At 41.4% G+C, this 22526-nt stretch overlaps 1 protein-coding gene across 5 annotated transcripts in view; it reads left to right on the plus strand.

Moving 5' to 3' along the window:
* Nucleotides 1-22526, plus strand: part of Ptpro (protein tyrosine phosphatase receptor type O) — a 216303-nt gene that overhangs the window by 127689 nt on the left and 66088 nt on the right. For all 5 annotated transcript variants that reach the window (XM_034511956.2, XM_034511957.2, XM_076940702.1 and 2 more), the window contains exons 6-12: nucleotides 1299-1460; nucleotides 5787-5983; nucleotides 11944-12064; nucleotides 12796-12989; nucleotides 14092-14203; nucleotides 18978-19129; nucleotides 20156-20276. In XM_034511956.2, the coding sequence (XP_034367847.1) occupies nucleotides 1299-1460; nucleotides 5787-5983; nucleotides 11944-12064; nucleotides 12796-12989; nucleotides 14092-14203; nucleotides 18978-19129; nucleotides 20156-20276 (1059 nt within the window). The remainder of the gene's footprint in view (nucleotides 1-1298; nucleotides 1461-5786; nucleotides 5984-11943; nucleotides 12065-12795; nucleotides 12990-14091; nucleotides 14204-18977; nucleotides 19130-20155; nucleotides 20277-22526) is intronic.

Below are 22526 nucleotides of genomic sequence, written 5' to 3' on the forward strand. Positions count from 1 at the left end.
AGGCTACTCTCAAATTTGGCATGTAGCTAAGGGTGACCCTGAACTTCATACCTTTACCTCCAAGTGCTAAGATTATAGGTGCTTGACAATATGCCTTCCAAGCTCTCTATTATTGTGTATTATGTTACTATATATACAAAATATATATTATATTTATTTATTATAGTCCGTACATTTGTGAAAACAGAACCATAGCACAGCTCCATTGTTGATCACCAGACTTTTCTTGTCGCTTCTTGTTTGCTAGCTAGGACAAGTGCTACGTCATTCCTGTTTTCCGGCCTAGTATTGGGATGACAAAGGTTGTCAAGTCATCAAGTTTGGAATTAAAACAGCAGCCTTCATTTCATGGTGTGCAATTAGAATCGTGTCAGCTTACTGTGGAACATAGTTAACTTCTATTTGGTGAAATGAGAAAAAAACATCTCTTTATTCTTTAGATAACAGCAATCAGCAGCATTCTAAAACTGCATGAACTTGAAATTGTCATTTTAGGTATTTAAGTCAAAAGTCATCATTTGACTGAGTTGCCTGTTTTGTTTTGTTTTATTGATCATTTTATCAGCTCCTGTAATCTTCTTCTGTTCTTCAGTTTACTCTCTGGAACAGAGTATCTTGTAACTCAGAACACTTTTTTTTACTGGCTATTTTCAAGAAAGTTCGATTAAATTGTGCATTTTTCTGACTATACTGTGCTCCTTTGAAGTCAAGTAATAAACGTTTTATTTGAAACTTTTATTATATACTATATGCATCAGGAGACAGATGCAGAATAAATATCACCTTTAATGGTGCCGGAGCAAACTGATGAAGGAAAAAACCTTAGGCACCTTTTAAACTAGAAGGAAGCCAATATTAAAAAAAATAATCATTTAATGCAACTAGGAATTTGTGAAATATTTAATGAGTGCTAGTTATTTCTCCTCTTCCAAGGAAGGCAGTGGATGCTGTCTTTGTCTCAAAGTCCGTTTCTCTTGTGTACAGGATTCAGTTAGGAGGGTGTGGGCAGCATTCCAGGCCTCCAAGGCCTCCATGTGGTGGATTCGAACACTGTTTTCAGTCTGATATTTTACAGTTTTATAAATACAACTTGAATTTGAGTTGCATTTTCTCGTTTACAGCATCTATGTTTTAAAGGTTATGGTTGACCCTGGAATAAAAGAAAGAAGGACAGTAATAGATACAAATTTTACAAACCTAATAAGTGTGCCTGTCTCCTGGGCCCTCCGTGGTGGAGGTCCGTGTACGTTCTCATTTTATATATTTATTTATTTTTTGACCTTTTGCGTTTGATCCAGAGAACTTCACTGACTATTTGACAGTAGATGAAGAAGCCCATGAATTCGTTGCAGAACTGAAGGAGCCTGGGAAATACAAACTCTCAGTGACAACCTTTAGCTCCTCGGGAGCCTGCGAGACTAGGAAAAGCCAGTCAGCAAAATCGCTCAGCTTCTACATCAGTGAGTAGCCAGGGGATGGTGGTGCACTTACTAGGAGCTTGAATGCCACAGAAGGTGAGGTTGATCCTGCACTTGGGGAGCTACAACAGGAAACTGTGAGATTAATGATGCTTGGCTGTCAATTATTCAGCAGCCCCAGGGATCCTGGGGATTCCTCAAGGCCAGGAGAGGCCATTATTCGTGGGAAGAGATACATATATGTTTCATGGTAGCAAATCTACTCTGAAAGTTAACCGGAGGAGTTTTTTCCACTGTTGTGATAATTGAATGTTTATTAAGCTGACCTTCCACACCAGCCATAACCACATCTCCGAGGACGTGCACACACACAGCTTGGGAAATATTCTTTTTGTTTGAGGCTGTAATAAAATTTAGCATTATGGGATTATGTGGGGGAAAATCTTATTAGAGTTTGAACTTGTGGAGAGCTCAAAAATTCCAAGCCGATTCAAGCCTTCAGGGTGTTCAGGCAGTCAGCAGGAGAAGGTAGAATGTCCTCAAGTTCCCAAAACTGAGTCTTGGAGACCCTTCTGACTATTCTGTAAGCTTTATCAGTACGACCAAAGTGCGGTTTTCAGAGCTGCATAAATAATGTGTGCCCATTTCCTCTTTAGGTAAGCTATGATTATTGGCAGTCCACAGAGTTAAAACTTGGTGACTTAGCTTGTCAAATGTTAAGTGTACCTTTATATTAACAAAGAGAAAAGTCAGAAAACATAGATTAAAGATATCTATCTAAAAAAAAAAGTCTGTATAGTATATGTCCTCCTTCCTAAGGGCCAAATACTATCTTGCTTCAAATAACCCTTAAAAGGTAGGTAGGCAGAGACGGGAGAAAAGTCCACTCAACAGCTTAAAAATAAGCCCACATAATGTGTACACTTGAGGAGTGAAGCATGCAGCCATTGAGAAGCCTCTGGAGCCTTCAGAGGGCCCAAAGGACACTGGGAATCACCTGGTGTGCGTATCAGATATGAGAGATGTTTCTATGTGAGATCACCCGAGACAGAAAATCAAGATGGGTCTCCAGTCCCATGAATATAAAACTGTTTTGCTAACCAGGAGGTCACCTTGCCCAGGTGCACAGCAAGTGCTGGTGGCTGCCATGAGAGATCAACTAACAGTGGCCACCCTGTTGGTCTTTTAGTGGGTTTCACAGCATAGATCATAAAGCATAGAACTTAGTATGTGGTGTTTGTCTGATTTGTTTTTGTCATATCTTATGCTAGCTTATAAAACTCTTTACTTGTTCTGTCTGTATGGGATGGGACATACCACAATGCACTTGTGGAGTCAGAGGAAAACTTATGGGAATCAATTCTCTCCTTTCACCATGTAGGACCTAAGGTTCCAACTCAGGTCATTAGATGTCCCAGTGTCTTTCCCTTCTGAGCTGTCTCTCTGACCCTCAGCTCCCTGAACAAAACTCAACTCAGGGTACATCAGAATTGTTCATACACATTATTATTTCAAAGAGATTTATGTATGAAAAGTTCCTTTGTTAATGAAAGAGTGAGGTTTTAAGTGCCTAAAATATTCTATTTCAATGCATAAATGCCAAGTACAGTGTATATGCTCTTTTAGTTTAAAAGTAAAATACTATACTGTAGATACAAATACGTATATTTCCTGAGTAGATGAATAGTGTTTGCAGTCTATATTTCTGACCAAGCTATTTCAGACATTCTGATGAGATTAATAACATTAAGATTTATATACATGCCACTGCATTATGATTTACATTTGTGTACTTTGAGGCCTTTCCCAAAGATAGGAATGTTGGTACAGCCCCCTGTGGTCCAACAAGAGAATATTGATTTTCAGTCTAAACTTAAAGCTTTGTGTGTGACAGACAAGGCTCTACCACTGTGCTGAATCCTTAGTTCCTTTTAATATTTTTATTTTAAGACAGGTCTCATTAATGCCCTCAGGCTGGCTTTCAACTCTTGGTGGAGTTGAGTCTAAATGGGTTTTGATCTTTCCATTTGTCTGCCTGGCTTTCCAGGGCGTGTGCTTTACCATGCCTGGCTTCGAAGAACATGTCTGGCATTCCCATTTTTGTAAAAGTACCTTTTATTTTCCTGTTCTAATTGTCTTGGACGCTCACTGCTTCCGTCTGCTAACCTAGTCCCAGAAGCTTCTAGCCTCCATACAATTGAATCTAGGCCTGGAATGTTTTCAGTCTCTGAGACTTGCTGCTGAATAAGTTCACCCCTTCCTAGTTCTTTCTGACCTCTGGCTAGCTGGTTCAACTCAGCCATTCTGGTTCAAACTCCTCTCCAAACTGAATGATTTAATCTGGCTTCTCTCTGCCTCTGACTGAATTGCTCTGCTCGGCCTCAAACTAACTCTGGTGATCTGCTCTATTCTTCTGGCTTCTCATTCTCTGGTTCCTTCTCTCTTTATCTGTGCCTAGCTTCTCTCTCTCTCTCTCTCTCTCTCTCTCTCTCTCTCTCTCTCTCTCTCTCTGTAAAACTTGCCCCATAAAACCGCTTCCTTCTTCGTTTTCTCTCTGCACTGCCCCTCAGTACTTTACCTCTCCTCCCTCTTCTCATGAGAATTGGGCATATCCTATTCTGTCAAATCTTTCTCTGATTCATCACTTTGTCTGCTGCTCAAATGGACATCACTTTTAAACATGGCTCCTTCCTTCTACCAACTAACTTTATCTTCATTATTTGGGATGTATGTTAAGGGCTGAGCCATACCACAGCTAGAAATAGCTTTTATTTTTTTCAGTAAATAACACAATCTCTAGGCTCACGGTGTGATCAAATACTCTTCCACACATTTTTTTAATGCAAAGCTCTGAGTTATAGGAAGTGAATCTGTTACTCTCACATGGGCTCAGACCAAGTCTTGAATTTAACGTTGCCTGATGAGACCATATTCATGACTCTCCAGTGTTGGTCAGCTATGCTGCCAGATCCACACACTCACTGTCTCCATGGCATTGGGTAGGGCATCTGAGTCTTCAGTCTCCTTATTAATAAGTCAAGGCATTGAATCTCTTACTTTGTGTTTATTTTTTTTATCTATGCGTGTATTTAGTTTTGAGCCAGGATCTCATGTCACTAATTCAGGCTAACCTTAAATCCACTATGTAGCTTAAGAGGTTCTTGAATTTCTGATAGTCTTATCTTCACATCCCAAGTGCTGGCATTACAGATGTGCACAACCTCAGGTTATGGGATGCTGGGTATCAAATGCAGGGGTTTGTACATTCTAGACAAACATTTGAACAACTGAATTACATCCCTAGCCCACCAAGGCTCATTTTGCTTCTAACATTCCACTTGGTCCATTCACACACACAGTAGAACTTCAGAAGCAGTGAGTCACTTGCAGAAAGCTGCACCACTGATATGAAAAAACAGGAACCTCTGGCCACCAACACTTTTTACAGGTCCACAGTGCTCCATCCAGGGAGCCATACACATGGTTAAGAACATGGAGTTTTAAAATTCATTGTGTGAGAATTTCAGGCATTTGTATAAAAATGTTTCGATCAAATCCAACTCCTAACCCCAAAAGTACAGATTTTTAAAAATCAGACTTCACATTTGTAAATCGTAATTTCCTCATCCTACATGCCTGGATTTCTTAATTTAAACTTGAGATTTAAGACCAGTACTTTTCTCATAGACGATAGAGAGAGAGAGAGAGAGAGAGAGAGAGAGAGAGAGAGAGAGAGAGAGAGAGAAGATATAATTACTCCTAGGTAAGGTGGGAGAGAAGGTTTATTGTAGATATGAGAAAACATATGACTAGGGCCGTCTGGAAGGGTCCGGTTGGGTGCTTCATCAGAGAACTTCATAATACAAACCCCCACATGCTGCAAACATTACCCAGGACCTAAGCATCTTCCTGAACTCAGCCAGCCTGCTGCCCTTTGGTTAATACAGACCTAGCCTGTCCTTCAGTTTCTGCTGTGGCAAAATTTAATTTTTTTCTGGAAGATTATGGTAACGACCAATTGGATCTCAAAGCAATTATTCCTAGAAAGATCCTCCCAGCAAAGGAATTACAAACACTGATGAAATGCCATCGTATCACACACTCTGTTTGATGAGGATTTCATTAGGATAGTCTCCAATGTACCCGACAAATGAAATTGAACTTGTTTTTATTATTGCTGCTGCCGTCACTACTATTGCTTGGGCCAGAGGAGAGGTGGGAGAGTTGAGGGTAGACAAAGCAAACAAGTCTTCCTTTGAGTCTCTTTGTAGGGACACACACACACACACACACCAAGTTCATCTAGCATCTTCTATCTCAACAAGCTCAGTATACAACCTCCTTTTGATTGTGATTTGCAATGCCCAGGCCCCACAGGTGAGTGGATTGAAGAACTGACTGAGAAGCCGCAGCATGTGAGTGTCCACGTCTTAAGCTCAACCACGGCCTTGATATCGTGGACATCTTCCCAGGAGAACTACAACAGCACCATTGTGTCTGTGGTGTCCCTGACCTGCCAGAAACAGAAGGAGAGCCAGCGGCTGGAGAAGCAGTATTGTACCCAGGTAAGAACCACTAGGACAAACACACCAAGCCCCTGAAGGCCACTCGAAACTCAACATTTTGGTGATGGGAAAGAGAAGTGTCCCCAGGCCATACTGAGTTCTCCTAGGGCACTGGGGAGTAACATTAACAAGAGCCACCCCAGAAGACAGGAAATGAGTGGGCATGGCTGGTCAGTTCCACTTCTCTTTCCCTTTGTTAGAGGTCACATTCCCATGCTTCTGCTTCTTACTCTAGCAAAGTTGCCTACTGTGTGTTAAGAACTTAGAGAGATGTTGGAGCCAGTGGTCAATTTGGGGCATCCTGATCTTGCAGAGCAGGGCTGTTATCTAGTGAGATTAGCCAATAATGCATATAAGACAATTGCACCATATTTCAGAAGCCCAAACCAGCAATTGATGATGCTTCTGAGTTCACAAAAGAGAGATCTGATTCTATGGTAATATAGATTGTGAGGAAGAAGTATCAACACCAAAGAAACACATCTCTAGGCAAGATAACCAAGTTTAGACTTTTAGAGAGTTTTGATGTTTGTTGCATTTTTTCTGCTTTTATTTTAACTTTAAAAGCAATGTTGACTCAGTAAAACAAGTTTAAAAAACAAAAATATATAAGAGCTATAACAATTTTCTTCTCATCAATCCGAACTAAAAACTTTTGAAGGATAAACGGTACTAGCCATAGGGAGGAGTGGAGGAGGCACACACACACACACACACACACACAGAGACACACACAGAGAGAGAGAGAGAGAGAGAGAGAGAGAGAGAGAGAGAGAGAGAGAGAGAATATGCAAATTAGTGGTCTGTGATTGGCTAGGCATGGACACCTACAGCCAATAAGTGCTGGAGCCCTGTGCTATTTTCCTGAACTCTGGCTTTACTTTTCTTCCCTAGAGAGGTGTGTGTGTGTGTGTGTGTGTGTGTGTGTGTGTGTGTGTGATATTTCCATTCCTCTTGGAAAAATCAGGCATCTGTGGACTTCAAGGAGTGAGAAATTTTAAATTGCTAAGATTGATTCGGGAGCGGTGAGCTTTGGAGAACTAAATGCTTTAGAACGCTGAGATAAATTCTTCCTAGAGGCGGAATCTACCCCTTGACTCAATCAAATTAAGGAGTAAGTATGCTAAACAGATTAACTAGCAATTGCAGCTCCTTATTCAGGTCATTAGTTTCCTTTCCTGATGATATCCAACATAACTGATTTTAAACTGGTGGGAAAACATATTTCCTTCACAGACAGTGACCCGGAACCCAACTTTCCAAGGTACATTTCCTTCTTGTCCATTCTAATGTAACAGATTATGTATCTTTTGCCTGGAAGCCCAAAAGAAAAGGTTCTTAATAGCTGCTATAAATTATAAATGATCCAGAGAAGCACTCTCCAACTGGATTCTCACACCATTCTCTCGAAATACAACATTAAACCCTTAAGAGTTATGGATGGGCAAGGGGCTGATGGTTAAAGGAGGACAAGAAGCAGGCTGGCATTCGGGTTGTTCTCTCAGTCATCACAAGACTTTCTGAGGATTGAAACAGCATTATACCTCCAGCATGCATGGCTCCACCACCACACAGGCACACACACACACACACACACACACACACACGTATATACACACGCACATGCACTTACACATAATTTTCAGATGGGAAAACTAAATTCAAAGTGTCCTAAGAAGGCTGGAGAGATAGCTCATCAGTTAAGAGCACTACCTGTACAATCATGAAGGCCAAAGTTCAGATCCTAGGATCCATATATTAAGCTTGGCAGCCAGAAAATACTGGTAACACCCACTCTGAGAGATCACATGACCTCTTCTGGCTATCATGTGCACAGGCATAAATACTTTTTTTAGTCTCAAGAGAAGCTGGGTAAATGGCTCAGTTGGTAAAGCACTTGCTGATCCTCTGAGCCATGTAAAAACTGGACACAGAACATTCACTGCTAGCTCTAAAATAAACGTGGCCCGGAGTCAAATACAGGATAAAATCACCTATCCAAAATTCTTGGGCTCAGAAGGATTTCAGACATGGAGCTGAGGCAGGAGGGTTGAAATAGGTGTGTATGCATAATGAGCTATGAAGAGCTTCAACCACAGTATAAACAAAACGTTCATGTGTGTTTCATATGCATCCCCCACACATAATGTAAAGGCAATTTTAAGTAACATTTTAGTGTTTGTTCAAGACATAAATGTTTATGATGTGAAATTCACTATGTTGGTGGTATAGTGTTGCTCAAAATGTTTCCGATTTCAGAGCTTGCGTTTTTGGATTAGGGATGCCGAGGCTGTAGCTAATCATTACAGCCATGGCCTCATACTCAAGGACTGTGCTTCGCGTGTTTCCTTGCTATTCTCTGAGAATCCCTGCTAAAGTCTCTGCCCATCAATTCCTCTGATACCTGTGTGATTCTGTGTGTAAAGTGGTTCCTATGGAACAATGTTGGAGATGGAACAAATTAGACCTGAGTCTCTATTTCATGAAGCGTAGAGCCCAGTCTCCTTTCTCAATAGAAAGCTTGCAAGGGTTTAAATTGGTCCTGATCATAAATACATATTCTTCATGATGAGTTTGCATGGAGTCAAATCCTCTCTCTGACCATGTGGGAGCTATTCCTTCACGAAGATGTTGAACATGAGATCACTGCTTCCTCTGTGTTCTATAAGAAACCGTGTTAACTACCCAAAATAAGTGTGGCCTGAGCGTTTTCTCAAAAACTTAGCACACCCTAACTTATGTCAGAATTGGAATGAGTACCACATGAGGTAGGTGTGTATATTTGTTTTTATATGGCATGTGGCTTAGTCCATGAATGCTGTTTGACTGCTTGCAGGAGTGCATAATAGTGAAAGAAATGCAGACAGGTGGATATATCAGCCTCTCCGCTGTAGGAAGAAAGAAATGGTGGGCCTAAGAGGCAGGATATGTAAGGGACCAAGAGCCACCCAGCTGGCTCGTGTCAATGCAGGGCCCCCACCCTGAATGATTTGTCTTCACAGCTAGTGGTGATTCTGTAGAAAGTTGTGCTACCTCATAGGGTGGAGAGACAGCCAATTTGATAGTCTAGAACACAGACTACAGCATCACATAAAAGTGGGTTTAAGACTTTACCAGCTCTGACTTTCTCTCTCTCTCTCTGTCTCTGTGTGTGTGTGTGTGTGTCTCATCTCTCTATGCGTGTGTGTATATATGTGTGTATGTATGTGTATACGTATGTCTGTGTGTGTTTTGCTTGCATGTGGACTGTGTTTCTGTGTATGACATCATGCCTGGTGTCTATAGAGGCCAGAAATCATCAGATCCCCTAAGGCTAGAGTTACTAACAGTTGTGAGCTGTCTTGTGGGTGCTGAGAATTAAATCAAGGTCCTCTGGGAGGGAGAGAAGTCTGGCTTTAACTGTTTAGCAATCTATCCAGACCCCTCATGTAGTTCTTGATGTCTTCGTCTGTGATGTTGGGAGAAATCAATCCTACCTCACAGGATTATAATGAGGGTACATAGGACTGATACCATGTCTGAAAGATCTTTAAAAAGAGGAAAAGAAGGGTCAACTTTTGAGGTTATCTAGGCTAATCTGGATATCTTTTGGGTCAAGGGAGAGTGACCCAGTGGCTCTCTGAGTCCTGGGTAGGAAAGCCCTGGTGTCTGGAATCCTGGTGTCAATCAGAAAGCTATGGAAGAAAGCATCACAAGGGTGGATGCAGGACCACCAGGGATGGAGGAACCTTTGTGCTCATCTCATGCAACCCACCACCTAACCACAGACTCTATTTTTTCCAACTGTTCTCCTTAGTGTTTTTCCTCCTGTGTCTTTAGCTCAGTCAGTAGAGACAGGCAGACCTGTCTTCTGAGAGTCATATTGAATTCAGTGGAGTCCCTGGGATTGAAGTACGGCAACAATGGAAGTAAGAGCTAGGGAATGAACATGAATTAAGTGGAAAGATTGGCTAACATTTTATTACATTGATCATATTGATTATATATCATACATCATATTATATCTGTTAGTATATTGATTTTTATTTTATTCATCAATTTGATATTGATCAGTTGGTTAGCTAGTGATTATAAAAAATTAGAAACAATGGTACAGAAGAATTAAAGTGTTTAATTCTATATCAAACTTATTATATAGTTCAGGCTGGCCTTGAACTCCTAAATTTCCTCGCCTCTACCTCCCAAAGTATTAGGATTCTGCAGTGTGCCTCCAGGTTTAGTTTATAGTCTTGTTCATAGTCCGTATCTCTAGATGACACTCTTGTTGAGTACCTATGGTAAAGAAATCTAAATATGGGTAAGATGTTACAGTAAAAGGGTGTAAACGAGCAAAGAAGGAGAGAGTACTAATTAACTGTCCCAGTGTAGTCATCTCTTTTGTGCCTCACAAGTTTGGAGAGAGAGTAAGCTGCATTCTACTCAAATCATGATGTGTCTAATACACAGAACCAGCTTGTGAAATTCACAACATTGAAATTCACATCACCAGCACTGTTTCTAATTTTAATGAGGCTTTTAAAAGCACACCATAAACTGCCAATAAAATTGTTATTCATTTATTTTGTTCATCCCTGTAGAAGTTTTATGTTTTATGTACCCCGGAGGCCGAAACAATCGATCTTAAGAGTTGATGTGTCTTACAATCAGGTCTAAGCATCTCACAACAAGGCTAAGATGCATTATTACCTACATTGGTACAATGAAGACACAAAGGTAACAATGTTAAATGAAGTAGAAAAATAAATCCTTGCTTTTATATTTAGCAGACTTGGGGTTTCATTTCAAACAACATGAAGAAAATTAGTTTTTCTCACTTAAATGAGACTGTCTTAAATATTAGAAGCACTAGCACCAGAGCTGGGGCTGGATAGATAACTCATGGGGTGGATAAAGTACATATCACAAATGTAAGACCTGGGGCAGATGCTCACCACCGTGTGAAAAGCCAGAGAGGGACCCACACATCTGTAATCCCAGCTCTGAGAGGTGGACACTAGCCATGCAGTTTAGGCAACAGTGAGTACCAGGTTCTGTGAGAGACCTTATCTCAAAAAGTCATGTGCCTCGTGACAGAGGAAGACACCTGATAATAGCCTCGGGCCTCTACGAATGCAAACATGGGTGCACAGATAAACACATATACGTCATACAAATGTACACAATACACAATACTCATTAACCCACTCACTTCTGAGTCTTGAACTGAAGTATCAATCCTGCATGTGAACACACTGATCTTTCATACATCCACTTCGTTCATATGTATGCCCCTGCTATTTCTGCATCACTCTGGTCACATAACCAATAAAAACTGAGAGCTGAGACGCAGTCTCTATGACATCATTTTATAAGGTTACAATAGACTTTGCAAAGTGCTTGCAGCTGTACCTTGACTCGCCCTGAGTGCAGATTAATGGTCACAATGCTCGGCTTCTCCTCTCAACAATAAATGTGAGCATCTGACCTTGAGCATTCTCTGGCTTTGCTTCTCCATGTATTAAATCAAAGATCTGAATAGATAATCTCTGAGGTCATTTCCATCTCTATAATTAGATATTATATGCTTCTAAGTGACGAGAGACTAAAGACAGTTCTGCACTGATCTTGGCTTGTCATCGGCTGACACCACAATTTAGGACACCGGGCTACCTTCATGGTATTCCTGATTTGATTACGGTTCCGGGAGAAGGATGCTCTGGTGTATGTGCTTACACTGGACAGTGATTAATTGGGGGCATCCCATGGGGCATATTAAATCCAGTCATGGAATTTCAGTGTCCTGGATCTCCTTCTGAATTCACATAAACTATAAATCATCCTAATTTTGAAATCTAACCTTTTCCGCAGCCTGAGTAAAAGATGTTGGATTTCAAAGTCAACTATTGAATTCTAACTTGCTTCAGCATCTGTGTCTCACTCTGAAAGACTCTACATAAATCTTATTTGGTGTTTGCTTTAAGGTGAACTCAAGCAAACCTGTTATTGAGAACCTGGTTCCTGGTGCCCAGTACCAGGTTGTGATGTACCTAAGAAAAGGCCCTTTGATTGGGCCACCTTCTGATCCTGTGACATTTGCTATTGGTAAGTTGTTAGCCAGAATACATACATACATACATACATACATACATACATACATACATACATACCTATTGTTACCAGACTAATGGTTGGAAGGGTGTAGCCTTCAATCTGAATTCATCACAAATGGAAGAGTCATGAGGCTGTGCTCAATATCCCTTGGATTGAGTATTGGATTATAAGTTTTTCAATATTTATGGGATATAACTTCAAGTGGATGCCTTCCCATACACAGAGATGAAACCAAAAGCCATAGATGTTCTTGTTACTTAATATAGAATGATGTCATATATGCATTTAACCTATGGATACCTTCCCTTACACCTTAGCCAGATTGCTGGATCAATCTTTTATAATACCCAATACAGTACAAATATTTCATAAAGAGATTACTATGTTGTTTAGAGAAAAATAATCTTTAGGAGTCTGTCCCTGTTCAGTACAGATGCAAGGCAAAATTGAAGACAAGTCTCTATCCATTGTTAAATAAACAGATTCTAGTACCTACTAGTTGTGAAGGATTGACCACCTCAAATAAGCAGCATTGTGTGTTTGGAAGGCATCCTCCTACTTACTACATAGAGGAGAAAGTCAGAAGTAAATACCTATTTACTTCAGTTTTCTGAGACAAAGTTAAGAGAATGACAACCCTGATTGTTCCAGTAGAAGCTACTGTACAGACACTAATGCCCCTTCTGGTTTTCTCTCTTCGCCCTCTACCCTCCCTCTTTTAGTTCCCACTGGGATAAAGGATTTAATGCTCTATCCTTTGGGTCCCACGGCAGTCGTGCTGAGCTGGACCCGACCTTACCTGGGTGTGTTCAGAAAATACGTGGTTGAAATGTTCTACTTCAACCCTACCACCATGACCTCCGAGTGGACAACGTACTACGAGATAGCAGCGTCCGTCTCCTTAACGGCATCCGTGGTAATCCTCCCTCAGCCAGCTGGTGCACTCTTGTCATGCCTGTGTCGAAACTATGTTAGAAAAGTGCAGGAGGCCATTTTGGAAGATAGCTATTTGATCTCCATAGGCAGATGGCTCTTTTCAAGGACTTCTGGGGTTTTAATTATTGTGGCTGGGTTTTATTTAGTGTAATTGTGTTTTGTGTTGTGTTGTTTGGTTTTGAGCGAGCCTCCCTCATGTAGCCAAGGATGACTGTGAACTTTGGAGATGCCTGGTCCTGCTTTAACAGTGCTGGAACTAAAGGCTCTCCAGGCCACTCTTGATTCTTGTTTGGTTTCTGATCCATGACTTTATATTCCTTTAGGTTTAGATTCTGTCTTTGCCTTTGGAGAGAGAGGGAGAGAAAGAAAGTTGATTATGCAAGTAACTTTCGCCCCTGATGTTATTTTTCTCAGAATGAGTTTTCTCCAATCAGAGCAGAGCTGCCCCACACTTAACTTTCATCACAAGCGATTCCCCTCTGGTCTTCTACAGTTGACTGGCACTGTCTGTCTCTAACCACGACTCCTCTTGGCTTGTACAAATCAACAAATACTTGCATTGCCAACCCTTTGGCAACAGCTTTCAAGGCTTATGTAATAATTGTTTTTTTTTTTTTTCTGAGACTAGATTCATTTTGCAAAATGTAGGCAACCTATGCATGACACCTGAAGCACAGAACTGCTCTCTAGACAGATAGATGACAGTCTGGTCATTGCCATCCAATAAGACTGCTGCTCATTGTCATCCTGTCATTCCTTGTCATACTATCCCTTTTTCCTAGAAGCAGGGAAATAAATATGTGCAAACACTTATAAATAAGTGCTATCTCATTATGCAGTATATCTTTGGAAATGGTGAAGCAATACCCATATTTACTCTGCCTTTCAATCTTTTATTTTTAAAATTATGTATCTCATTTCATTTATGGCTCATTTCACTTCAAAAATAATTCTGAAGATATTAAAAAAGAAAACAAAAAATTATTAATATTTATCATGACCCAAGGAAAGCAAATCAGCTTCATAAATACTGTTTTTCTCTTAGTTTTTTTGTCTCCTGATTTTCCCCCATCCTTATTCAGAGAATAGCAAACCTATTGCCAGCGTGGTACTACAACTTCCGCGTAACCATGGTGACATGGGGAGATCCAGAATTGAGCTGCTGTGACAGTTCCACCATCAGCTTCATAACAGGTGAGTGCTGGAGAAAAAAGGGGAAGCCATCTTGAGCAGATACCAGGGGCACCTGTGGAAGACATTCATCAATGCCTTGGCATCTTCATGGAAGATACATTTTTGATTCTGGTGTCTTGTGATGTAATTGATAAGCACTAGAAATGAGAGTCTGACTTTAAAATCCACAGTTTCTGCCCTTACTTCGAGTCCCTGCCCTTGACATGCGCTGTCTAGCCAGCATCCATCAGAACAGAGCTGCGGGCAGCAAACACAAGTTTCAGCTTCCCCCGCACACTTGACTGATGTTACGTATTAGGTCATCAGATCTCTGAGAATGTTTCATCTCCTCGTTAATTACCCCATTTCTGCACTCAACGGCTGTTGGTTCTAGAGTCCACTGACGACCTTTGAGGGGGTGTTCGCACCAGTGGGGCTCTGCCTCCGGTCACTGTGAATTTGAACAAGTTAAGTTTCCCAAGCCTCAGGTCTATGTGAGGCACAAAAGAGAATGATGAGAAATGCTCATTCCGTCATGACAACAATGATGACTTCTTTTGAACAAGCCACTTAGCAAATTACATGGCACCGAGTTTGGATGCTTCAATTACGTCAGTCTTAGTTTCCCCAAAAGCTTTAAGTTGTGCAGTTACATGGACAATGATTGGAGAAAACAAGAAAAATTAATAATTCATTTAGTGAGGCACTGACCTTAAGGCTAGGGGAGAGGCCCAGTGGCTAAGAGCACTTGCAGCTCTTCCAGAGGAGCTGAGTTCAGTTCCCTGCACCCAAGCTGGGTGGCTTACAGCTACCTCTAACTCCAGCTCTAGGGACTGGATCCCTCTTCTGACCTCCATGGACACCTGCACTCACACGTGTATAACCTAACATAGATATATTCATACACATAAATTAAAAACAAAATAAATCCTAACAATAAAAGAAGCAGTAACCCTTGTTTGGACCGACACCGTTCAAGAACTTTCTTTGGATGGAGAGCCATATTGGGAAAGCAGTGGAGATGACAACCTCTGGTGTGTCACTTTGTTTAGTCTCCAGGGTCCAGCATGCTCTCTGTTCCAGATGTCAGTAGTCAGGTTAGAAGGGCCAATGAGAAAACCCCAAAACAGGAGGCAGCACCAATCACTAGGTAAACACTATGACCGGCGGTCAAACTGCATTAATAAGCATATGTTTAACTATAATTAAATTTCACTATAGCACTAGTGCTTTCATGGTAGCTCCATGGAGGTTTGCTTTCAGAGAACGGGTGCCCTTCCTTCCCTAGATAGAATGGGTGTCCTTCCCTCCCTTTCAAGAGAATTGGCCTCTGGACTGGCTCTGCTCATTTCTGGTTGGAGACATCTGAGTGGACCATCTCAATGATTTTGAACCTCTTTGTCTCCCCAGCAGAACTTTCCAAGACCCTGCCAAATGGCTTGTACAACCAAAGTTCACGAATTAGGTTACGGCTTTCACGGTCTTGGGCGGCAGCAATAGTGAAGTAACAAGGGCCAGGGGTCTGTCTGCAGTATTGTGCCTTTTAAAATGATCACCGGGGACTGGAGAGACGGCTCAGCAGTCAAGAATTCCTGTTGCTCTTGCTGGGTACCTGGGTTTAGTTTCCATCCTCCATGTCAGGTGGCGCATAACCACCTGTAACTACAGAGATCTGTCGCCATCTTCTGGTCTCACTGGGCACTGCACTCATGGTCACAGCCACCCTTCCCATGTACACCCACGTACACGTAATTAAAAATAAGAACAAAATCTTTACAATAAAATGAAATTAGAACCTGCCTGGAGAGGAGCAAAATTTACAACAGTTTAGATGAGATAAATGATAGATAGGTAGATGATTGATAGATAAATACTAATAGATAAATAGATAATTGATTGATAAATAGGTGAATAGATGATTAATAGTTAATGAAAGATGGATGGATAGATAGATAGATAGATAGATAGATAGATAGATAGCAATAGGTCTCTGCATGCAAATGCATGAGTAAGCACACTTAACCCCACACACACATACATCACACAAACACCACAGATCTACAAAAAATAAAGGATATATGCAAATGCATGTGTACATATATACATATATGTGTATATTTATATATTAAACTAGCTGAAATTCTAGCCCTTTAGTTCTTTGTCTGACTTTCATCATTTCAAACAAGACTCCTGTTTTAAAAATGAGGTTCTCCTGACTTGCTCTACTATGTTTAACATTTTAATCCAAAGCGTCAAATCATATGGAGTAAAAGGACACTAGCTACTGGCTATAAAGGTACAGGCCAGTAATCCCTGCTACTTGTGAGCCTGAGATGGGAAGATGACAAGTTCAAGGCCAGCCTGGCCTTCAGGGTGAATTCAAAGCCAGCCTAGGCAACTTAGTGAGATGCTGTCTCTAAATAAACAGGGCAGGAGGCTAGTGTGTACATCAAGATTAGCGCCCTTGCTAGCTTGCAGGAGGCTCTAAGTTCAGTGGTTCAGTCAGTCCTCAGTAATTCCCTCGCCAGAAGAATTAACTTTGACTTATCCAGACTTCAATCTACTACCAGGGTTAGGCGAAATTCACAGTAATTTTATTAGTATATCAAGTAAGGATTAATAAACAACTAGTGACATCTTGTGGCCTTTGGCAATATTCGAGATTTTAAAGCAGCAAGTATCAAATCTGAAGGCTTGGCCCTGTGAAGAGGACCAGGTACATAATTTTTGTAATTTTGAGAGCATTTCATGCCCTCACCAAAATAAGAATATAAGGGGAAATTCCTTTGAACAAAGCAATATAGAGGTATCTATATATGTTGGTGTATAGTAGAATATATTAAGAGGCTATCAAAAATCACAGGTATTTCTCTGGGTTAGATCATTAAGAAATATGATATGGACATTTTTTTCTTATATTACTGTGACAGAATATCCCAAGACAACCGACTTATAATAAGGAATGGTTTCTGTGAATTCATGGATTCTGAGGTTTTAGTATAAAATGAGGCAGAACACTATGGCATGAAGCATCTGAAGCAGCCAAACCACTCAGCTCCTGGCATTTAGAAAGTTAAGTGGACAGAGAAAGAAGAAGATACCTGGCACAAAGTATATGCTTCCAGGTCAAATCCCCAGTCACCTACTTCCTTTCACCGAGCCCCACCCCTAAGGTCTCCATCAACTCCACAGCCTTCGAGTGGACATTCAGGACCCAAACAGGGAGAGCCTTGGTGATATTTAGGGATTGTGCTGTTAGACACAAGGAAAGGGTCTGCTCATACTTCACAGGAAACATGCTTGGGTGGTGCAGGCATGCATGTAAACATGTATGCTGTGCAGCTGTTACACATTACACATGATGCATGTAAACATGTGCTCCATGGAGATACTGTGTAGCTGTTACACATTACACATGCATATAAACATGTGCTCCAAGGAGATGCTGTGCAGCTGTTACACATTACACATGATGCATGTAAACATGTAAACATGTGTTCCACAGAGATGCTGTGCAGCTGTTACACATTACACATGCATGTAAACATGTGCTCCATGGAGATGCTGTGCAGCTGTTACACATTACACATGCTGTGAGTCCTTTAAGGGCTAGTAAGTCTTGAAATCATCTACTAAGAATCCTTGTCACCTAATAGTGTCCTATTAAACGAAAGGATTCTCATGATTTCTAGAAATTCTACTTCAAAGATTTTGGTTGAACGTATGCCAGGTCTTGGGGTAAATTTCACTTTCTAGGTACTTGGCACATGCAATTTGAATTTAATTGTATATTTGTTCTTTAAAATCTTTAGAGTTTTGAAACACTTTAAACAATAATTTTACAAACACCCTCAAAGCTTATAAGATATAAAGTTTAAATAAAATTTCCTCCTCAGCAAAATATTACATTTTAAATTAGATTAAAATTTAATTTTAAAGTGTGAGAATGTGGAGTCAAGGAATAGCCTCATGGCTAGGTGTAAGCCTTGGGCATGGCTTTAAAATCTACTCCTTCTTACTGCTTACATCAGCCGCGTTTATTCGGACCCCCCTTTCTGCAGAGTACAGGGTTAGATTCTATCAGTGACGTCACTGTGTTATGTCAGAAATAACGGCCATCAGATCTTCTTCCTGTGTCTTTATTTTCTCTTTCTTCCCATGTCCCCTGCCAGTCTTTGCTCTCCTAAGTACCTTTCATGTGTCACAGTGAGGAATTTAATATTACCGGGCCTCAGATTTCTCAATTTTGGGGGGATAATTACCAGAGTCTTTTATTACTGGGTGATATACCCAATATGCCCAAACAATCAAACATTTTAGACATCCTGAAACTGCAGCTTATACAGGAGGCCTTGATATCCGTGGGTGGGAATGGATCAGGCTGTGTTATGTCTAAGATGGCGCCATAGAGCAAGTGCCCAGCCTGTACCACTGACCTCCAGTTTGGTTTCTGAGATATTGTCATGTGGTATGGAGCTGAATTTTCTTTTTTTTTTTTTCTTTTTCTTTCTTTCTTTCTTTTTTTTTTTTTTTTTTTTGTTGTTGTTGTTGTTTTTGTTTTTCAAGAGAGGGTGTCACTCTGTAGTGCTGGCTGTCCCGAAACTTGCTCTGTAGACCAGGGTGGCCTGGAACTTGCAGAGATCCACTCTGCCTCCCACATGCTGGGATTAAAGGCCTGCACCACCACTGCTGGAAGCTGAATTTTGAATTTTCTAAGTCATTTAGGATCTTCCACATGGCTGGGAAGTACTTCAGCCATGAGCCTTTATTCTAAGCTGTACCTCTTTTCTCGCAGCCCCCGTCGCTCCAGAAATCACATCTGTGGAGTACTTCAACAGCCTGCTGTACATCAGTTGGACCTATGGGGATGCCACCACTGACCTGTCCCATTCTAGAATGCTGCACTGGATGGTCGTTGCAGAAGGGAAGAAGAAAATTAAAAAGAGCGTACGTTCCTTTGAGTCCTGACATGGGGCATCCAAGCAGTTGGTGACATGAGCAGCTGACAACCCTTACTTAAGCTTACCTTTTCAAGTCTTTGACAGAGAGCTGAACTCATCGCTGGTCCTGATTTTACTTATATTTAAGGTTGTAATTTGAGAGCTGAGTCTAGTAATACTGAAGAGGTGGGGGCGTGAGAGGGAGTTTAAGGTCACCTTCAATACACAGCAAGTTCAAGACCATCCTAGGATACATGAGAGTATTTTCTTCAGGACGCTGAGCGTTCTCAAACAAGCTACCACTCGTCCATGTCACTGTTTTCACAGTGATCCACATTGTCCAGACATCCGAGTGCATTTGGGATATCGATGTCCTCTCTCTGCTTTATTAAGCTTTTTGACCATGATTAAACTACTGCAGACAAAACAAATTTTAAAAAATGGATTGGGTAAAATATAGGATGAGAGTCATCCTGGTCTCCTCTGCTGCTGCCCCACCCACCTCTATGTAGCAGGCTCATTTAGGCTTTGCTCCTATTGTGAACACACTAGTCTGAAGGAAGAGACAAAGAGCAGTGATGGAGACTCAGCACTTACAGGGTGGGAACTAACCTAGAAATTGGCCATTTTGTTTCCATTTGCAATCTATTGGTCAGAACTGGATCACATAGTTCTCTCTAGCTATATAGGAGACAGGAGTCTTCGTCAAAACAACTGTGTGTGTGCACACATGTCTATGTTTCTTCAGAACCATACAGTAAATGTGTTTTCTAGAAGCTGTGGTGAATATGTGGAATGATACCAAAGTAAGGGCCAACACGTTAGAAAATTGTCCAAGCTAATATGTATGGTGCACTTTAAGAGAGCCTGCATTCAAACAACCCAGTCTAGCAATAAAATAATAGTCAGCTGTAGGTTTCAATGTAAACTCAGGGGTTCGTGCCTGGAGTTCATATCTGTGTGCTTGCTGTGTAGGGTGAGGTGCTGGCTTATACATTCCACCTTGAAAGCACAAATCTTGATGGTCTTGCAGGTGACACGCAATGTCATGACGGCCATCCTTAGCCTGCCTCCAGGAGATATCTACAATCTGTCTGTCACGGCCTGCACCGAGAGAGGGAGTAACACCTCCATGCTCCGCCTTGTCAAGCTAGGTAAGGAGAGTGCACAGGTGAGGGCTGGAGAGTCTGTGTTGGGGTTAGGAACATTTGCATCTTTTATTCAGCAGGGGCTCCTCAGTTCAGTGGACCCAAACCAGAAGCAGGGAATTCTCTCTGAGAAGTACAAAATAGATACATTAGAGAAAGAATGCAACCACGTTGGTATGAGTTTTTGTTTCTATGAGTAGAGCGTAAACCAGGCTGTGACTTGGATCTTTGTCCTTCATAGAAGCATTGGAGGGACCAAGAGGCCTTAGGAACTTTAGAAATGGAAGACCTTGCTGGTTATCTAGTTTGGTGTCTTCACCCACTCCGACGGCATTCTCTTTCATATAAATATTATTTCTTATTAACTTCGGTTGAATAAAATACCTTGTCTTTATTGAAGCTGGTATCGTTTCATAATTCCTCAACCTAAGAGGAAAATAATTTATAACGGGGAGAGACAGATTACACCAGTTCGTTGCATAATAATATAGATTCCCTGCAGGTGGATTCAGACACAGCTGTTTCCTCTGATGGCATTGATGTCTACGCATAGCAAAAACGACGACGCTTGGATTTAAAATATAAGAAAAGAAAAAAGTCAGCAGTAGGAAGGGGGTCTGGAGAAACAGCTTAGCAGTAGAGTGCTTATGGTGCTTTCAGAGGGTTTCAGCCTCAGTACACCGCACCAGACAACTCACAGACACCTATGACTCCAGCTCCAAGGGACCTGTCACTTCTCTGGCCACCGTGGACACCTGCACACACACTGGCACAAATGCACACTCTCTGTCACATACACACACAAGCAAAAGAAAATAAATCTTTCCTTCCAAAGGAAAGGAGTAAGTGTGAAGATTAATTAGCTTCTCGTGAATAACCGAGCGAGCATAGAGGCTAGCCTTGAACAAGACTGTAGTTAGAGCAACTGATAGGAACCTGGAAGAGCTTGCCTTTAGTGAGACACAAAGGAAAGTTACCTTAACTCTGGCTGACGTCACAGAGCAAGGAAGGTAGTACGGGAGGTTGGTTATATGTCCAGTAAGTAACCTATTGTATTTGATTATGAATCAGAGGAAAGAAGTTCTGAGGCTCTAAGTACAAAGAAATAAGGACGTGGTCTGCCTTGATCGTTACTTACCGAATGCACTTTACAATTGTTCTAATACTGCACCCAGTAAGTATGTGCAATTACAACGGTTACTCGTGGAAAAAGCTACCACGTGTCCAAGGCACGCTTCATTTTGATGTCTAAAAGGAGTTTGGGAAAGGACACTCTACCATTGACCAGAGGTGATGGAGGATTTGTTGGCAGAGGGCTGTGTGGTCGGCTTCTAGGGCATCATTGGTGTAAGCTAGCCGCTCATAAGCAATGCATGCTGAAGACAGGGTTCTTAAGGCATTTTTATTTGTTAAATTTATGTATTCACCATTCAGACACACCAGAAGAGGGCACCAGACCCCATTACAGATGGTTGTGAACCACCATGTGGTTGCTGGGAATTGAACTCGGGACCTCTGGAAGAGCTCTTAATCACTTTTTTTTCCCCATGAGACTCACTGAGAGTCACACCGGGAGACCGGGGCGGGATTCAAACTCAGAAAGTCGGGCACAGTCCGCCCTCTGGTGGCAGGCTTTTAATCACGTCTTAATCCAGCCTGTCACAAACTAAATGAAACAGAACCTAGACACATTTTATCAATACTAAGGCTTGCAGCAGAGATGTCAGTGTTTGTGTTTCAGAGTTAAAATGTGTAATATGACAAGAGAAGTATTTCTAAATAGGTTCCACGGCTCACCACCGTCACTGCTCAGACTCTGTGCTAACTCCTTGCCTGTGCTTCAAGGGAGTTTCATACCATTTACTATTCCTTATGCTCATACCTTTGGCTTTGAGCAGAGGCTCACACAGGCACATCTCCATAGGTATAAGCTTTCTGTAGGCACATTGCTCTCAGCAGGGTATTTTGAGAAATCCTTAGGAAATCAGAAACAATGGACCAGGGAGGTGGCCCTGAACACAAGTGCTCATGGCCAGCCTGACACAGGATTTGATCCCTGGAACCCATATCATGGAAGGAGAGAACTGAGTCCTGGGAATTGTCCTCTGACATCTACATGCAAGCTGCCAAATCACAGGTTCCTCATCCTCTCCCTGACAAATAAAGAAATACAGAAATTATTCTGTAAGAGAAAAGAAGATCCCAAGAAAAGAAAACAATATTTTCTTCATTTTATCCAATACATATATTCCTCTG

Source organism: Arvicanthis niloticus, chromosome 9, assembly GCF_011762505.2.
Source record: "Arvicanthis niloticus isolate mArvNil1 chromosome 9, mArvNil1.pat.X, whole genome shotgun sequence".
NCBI classification, from domain to species: Eukaryota; Metazoa; Chordata; class Mammalia; order Rodentia; family Muridae; genus Arvicanthis; species Arvicanthis niloticus.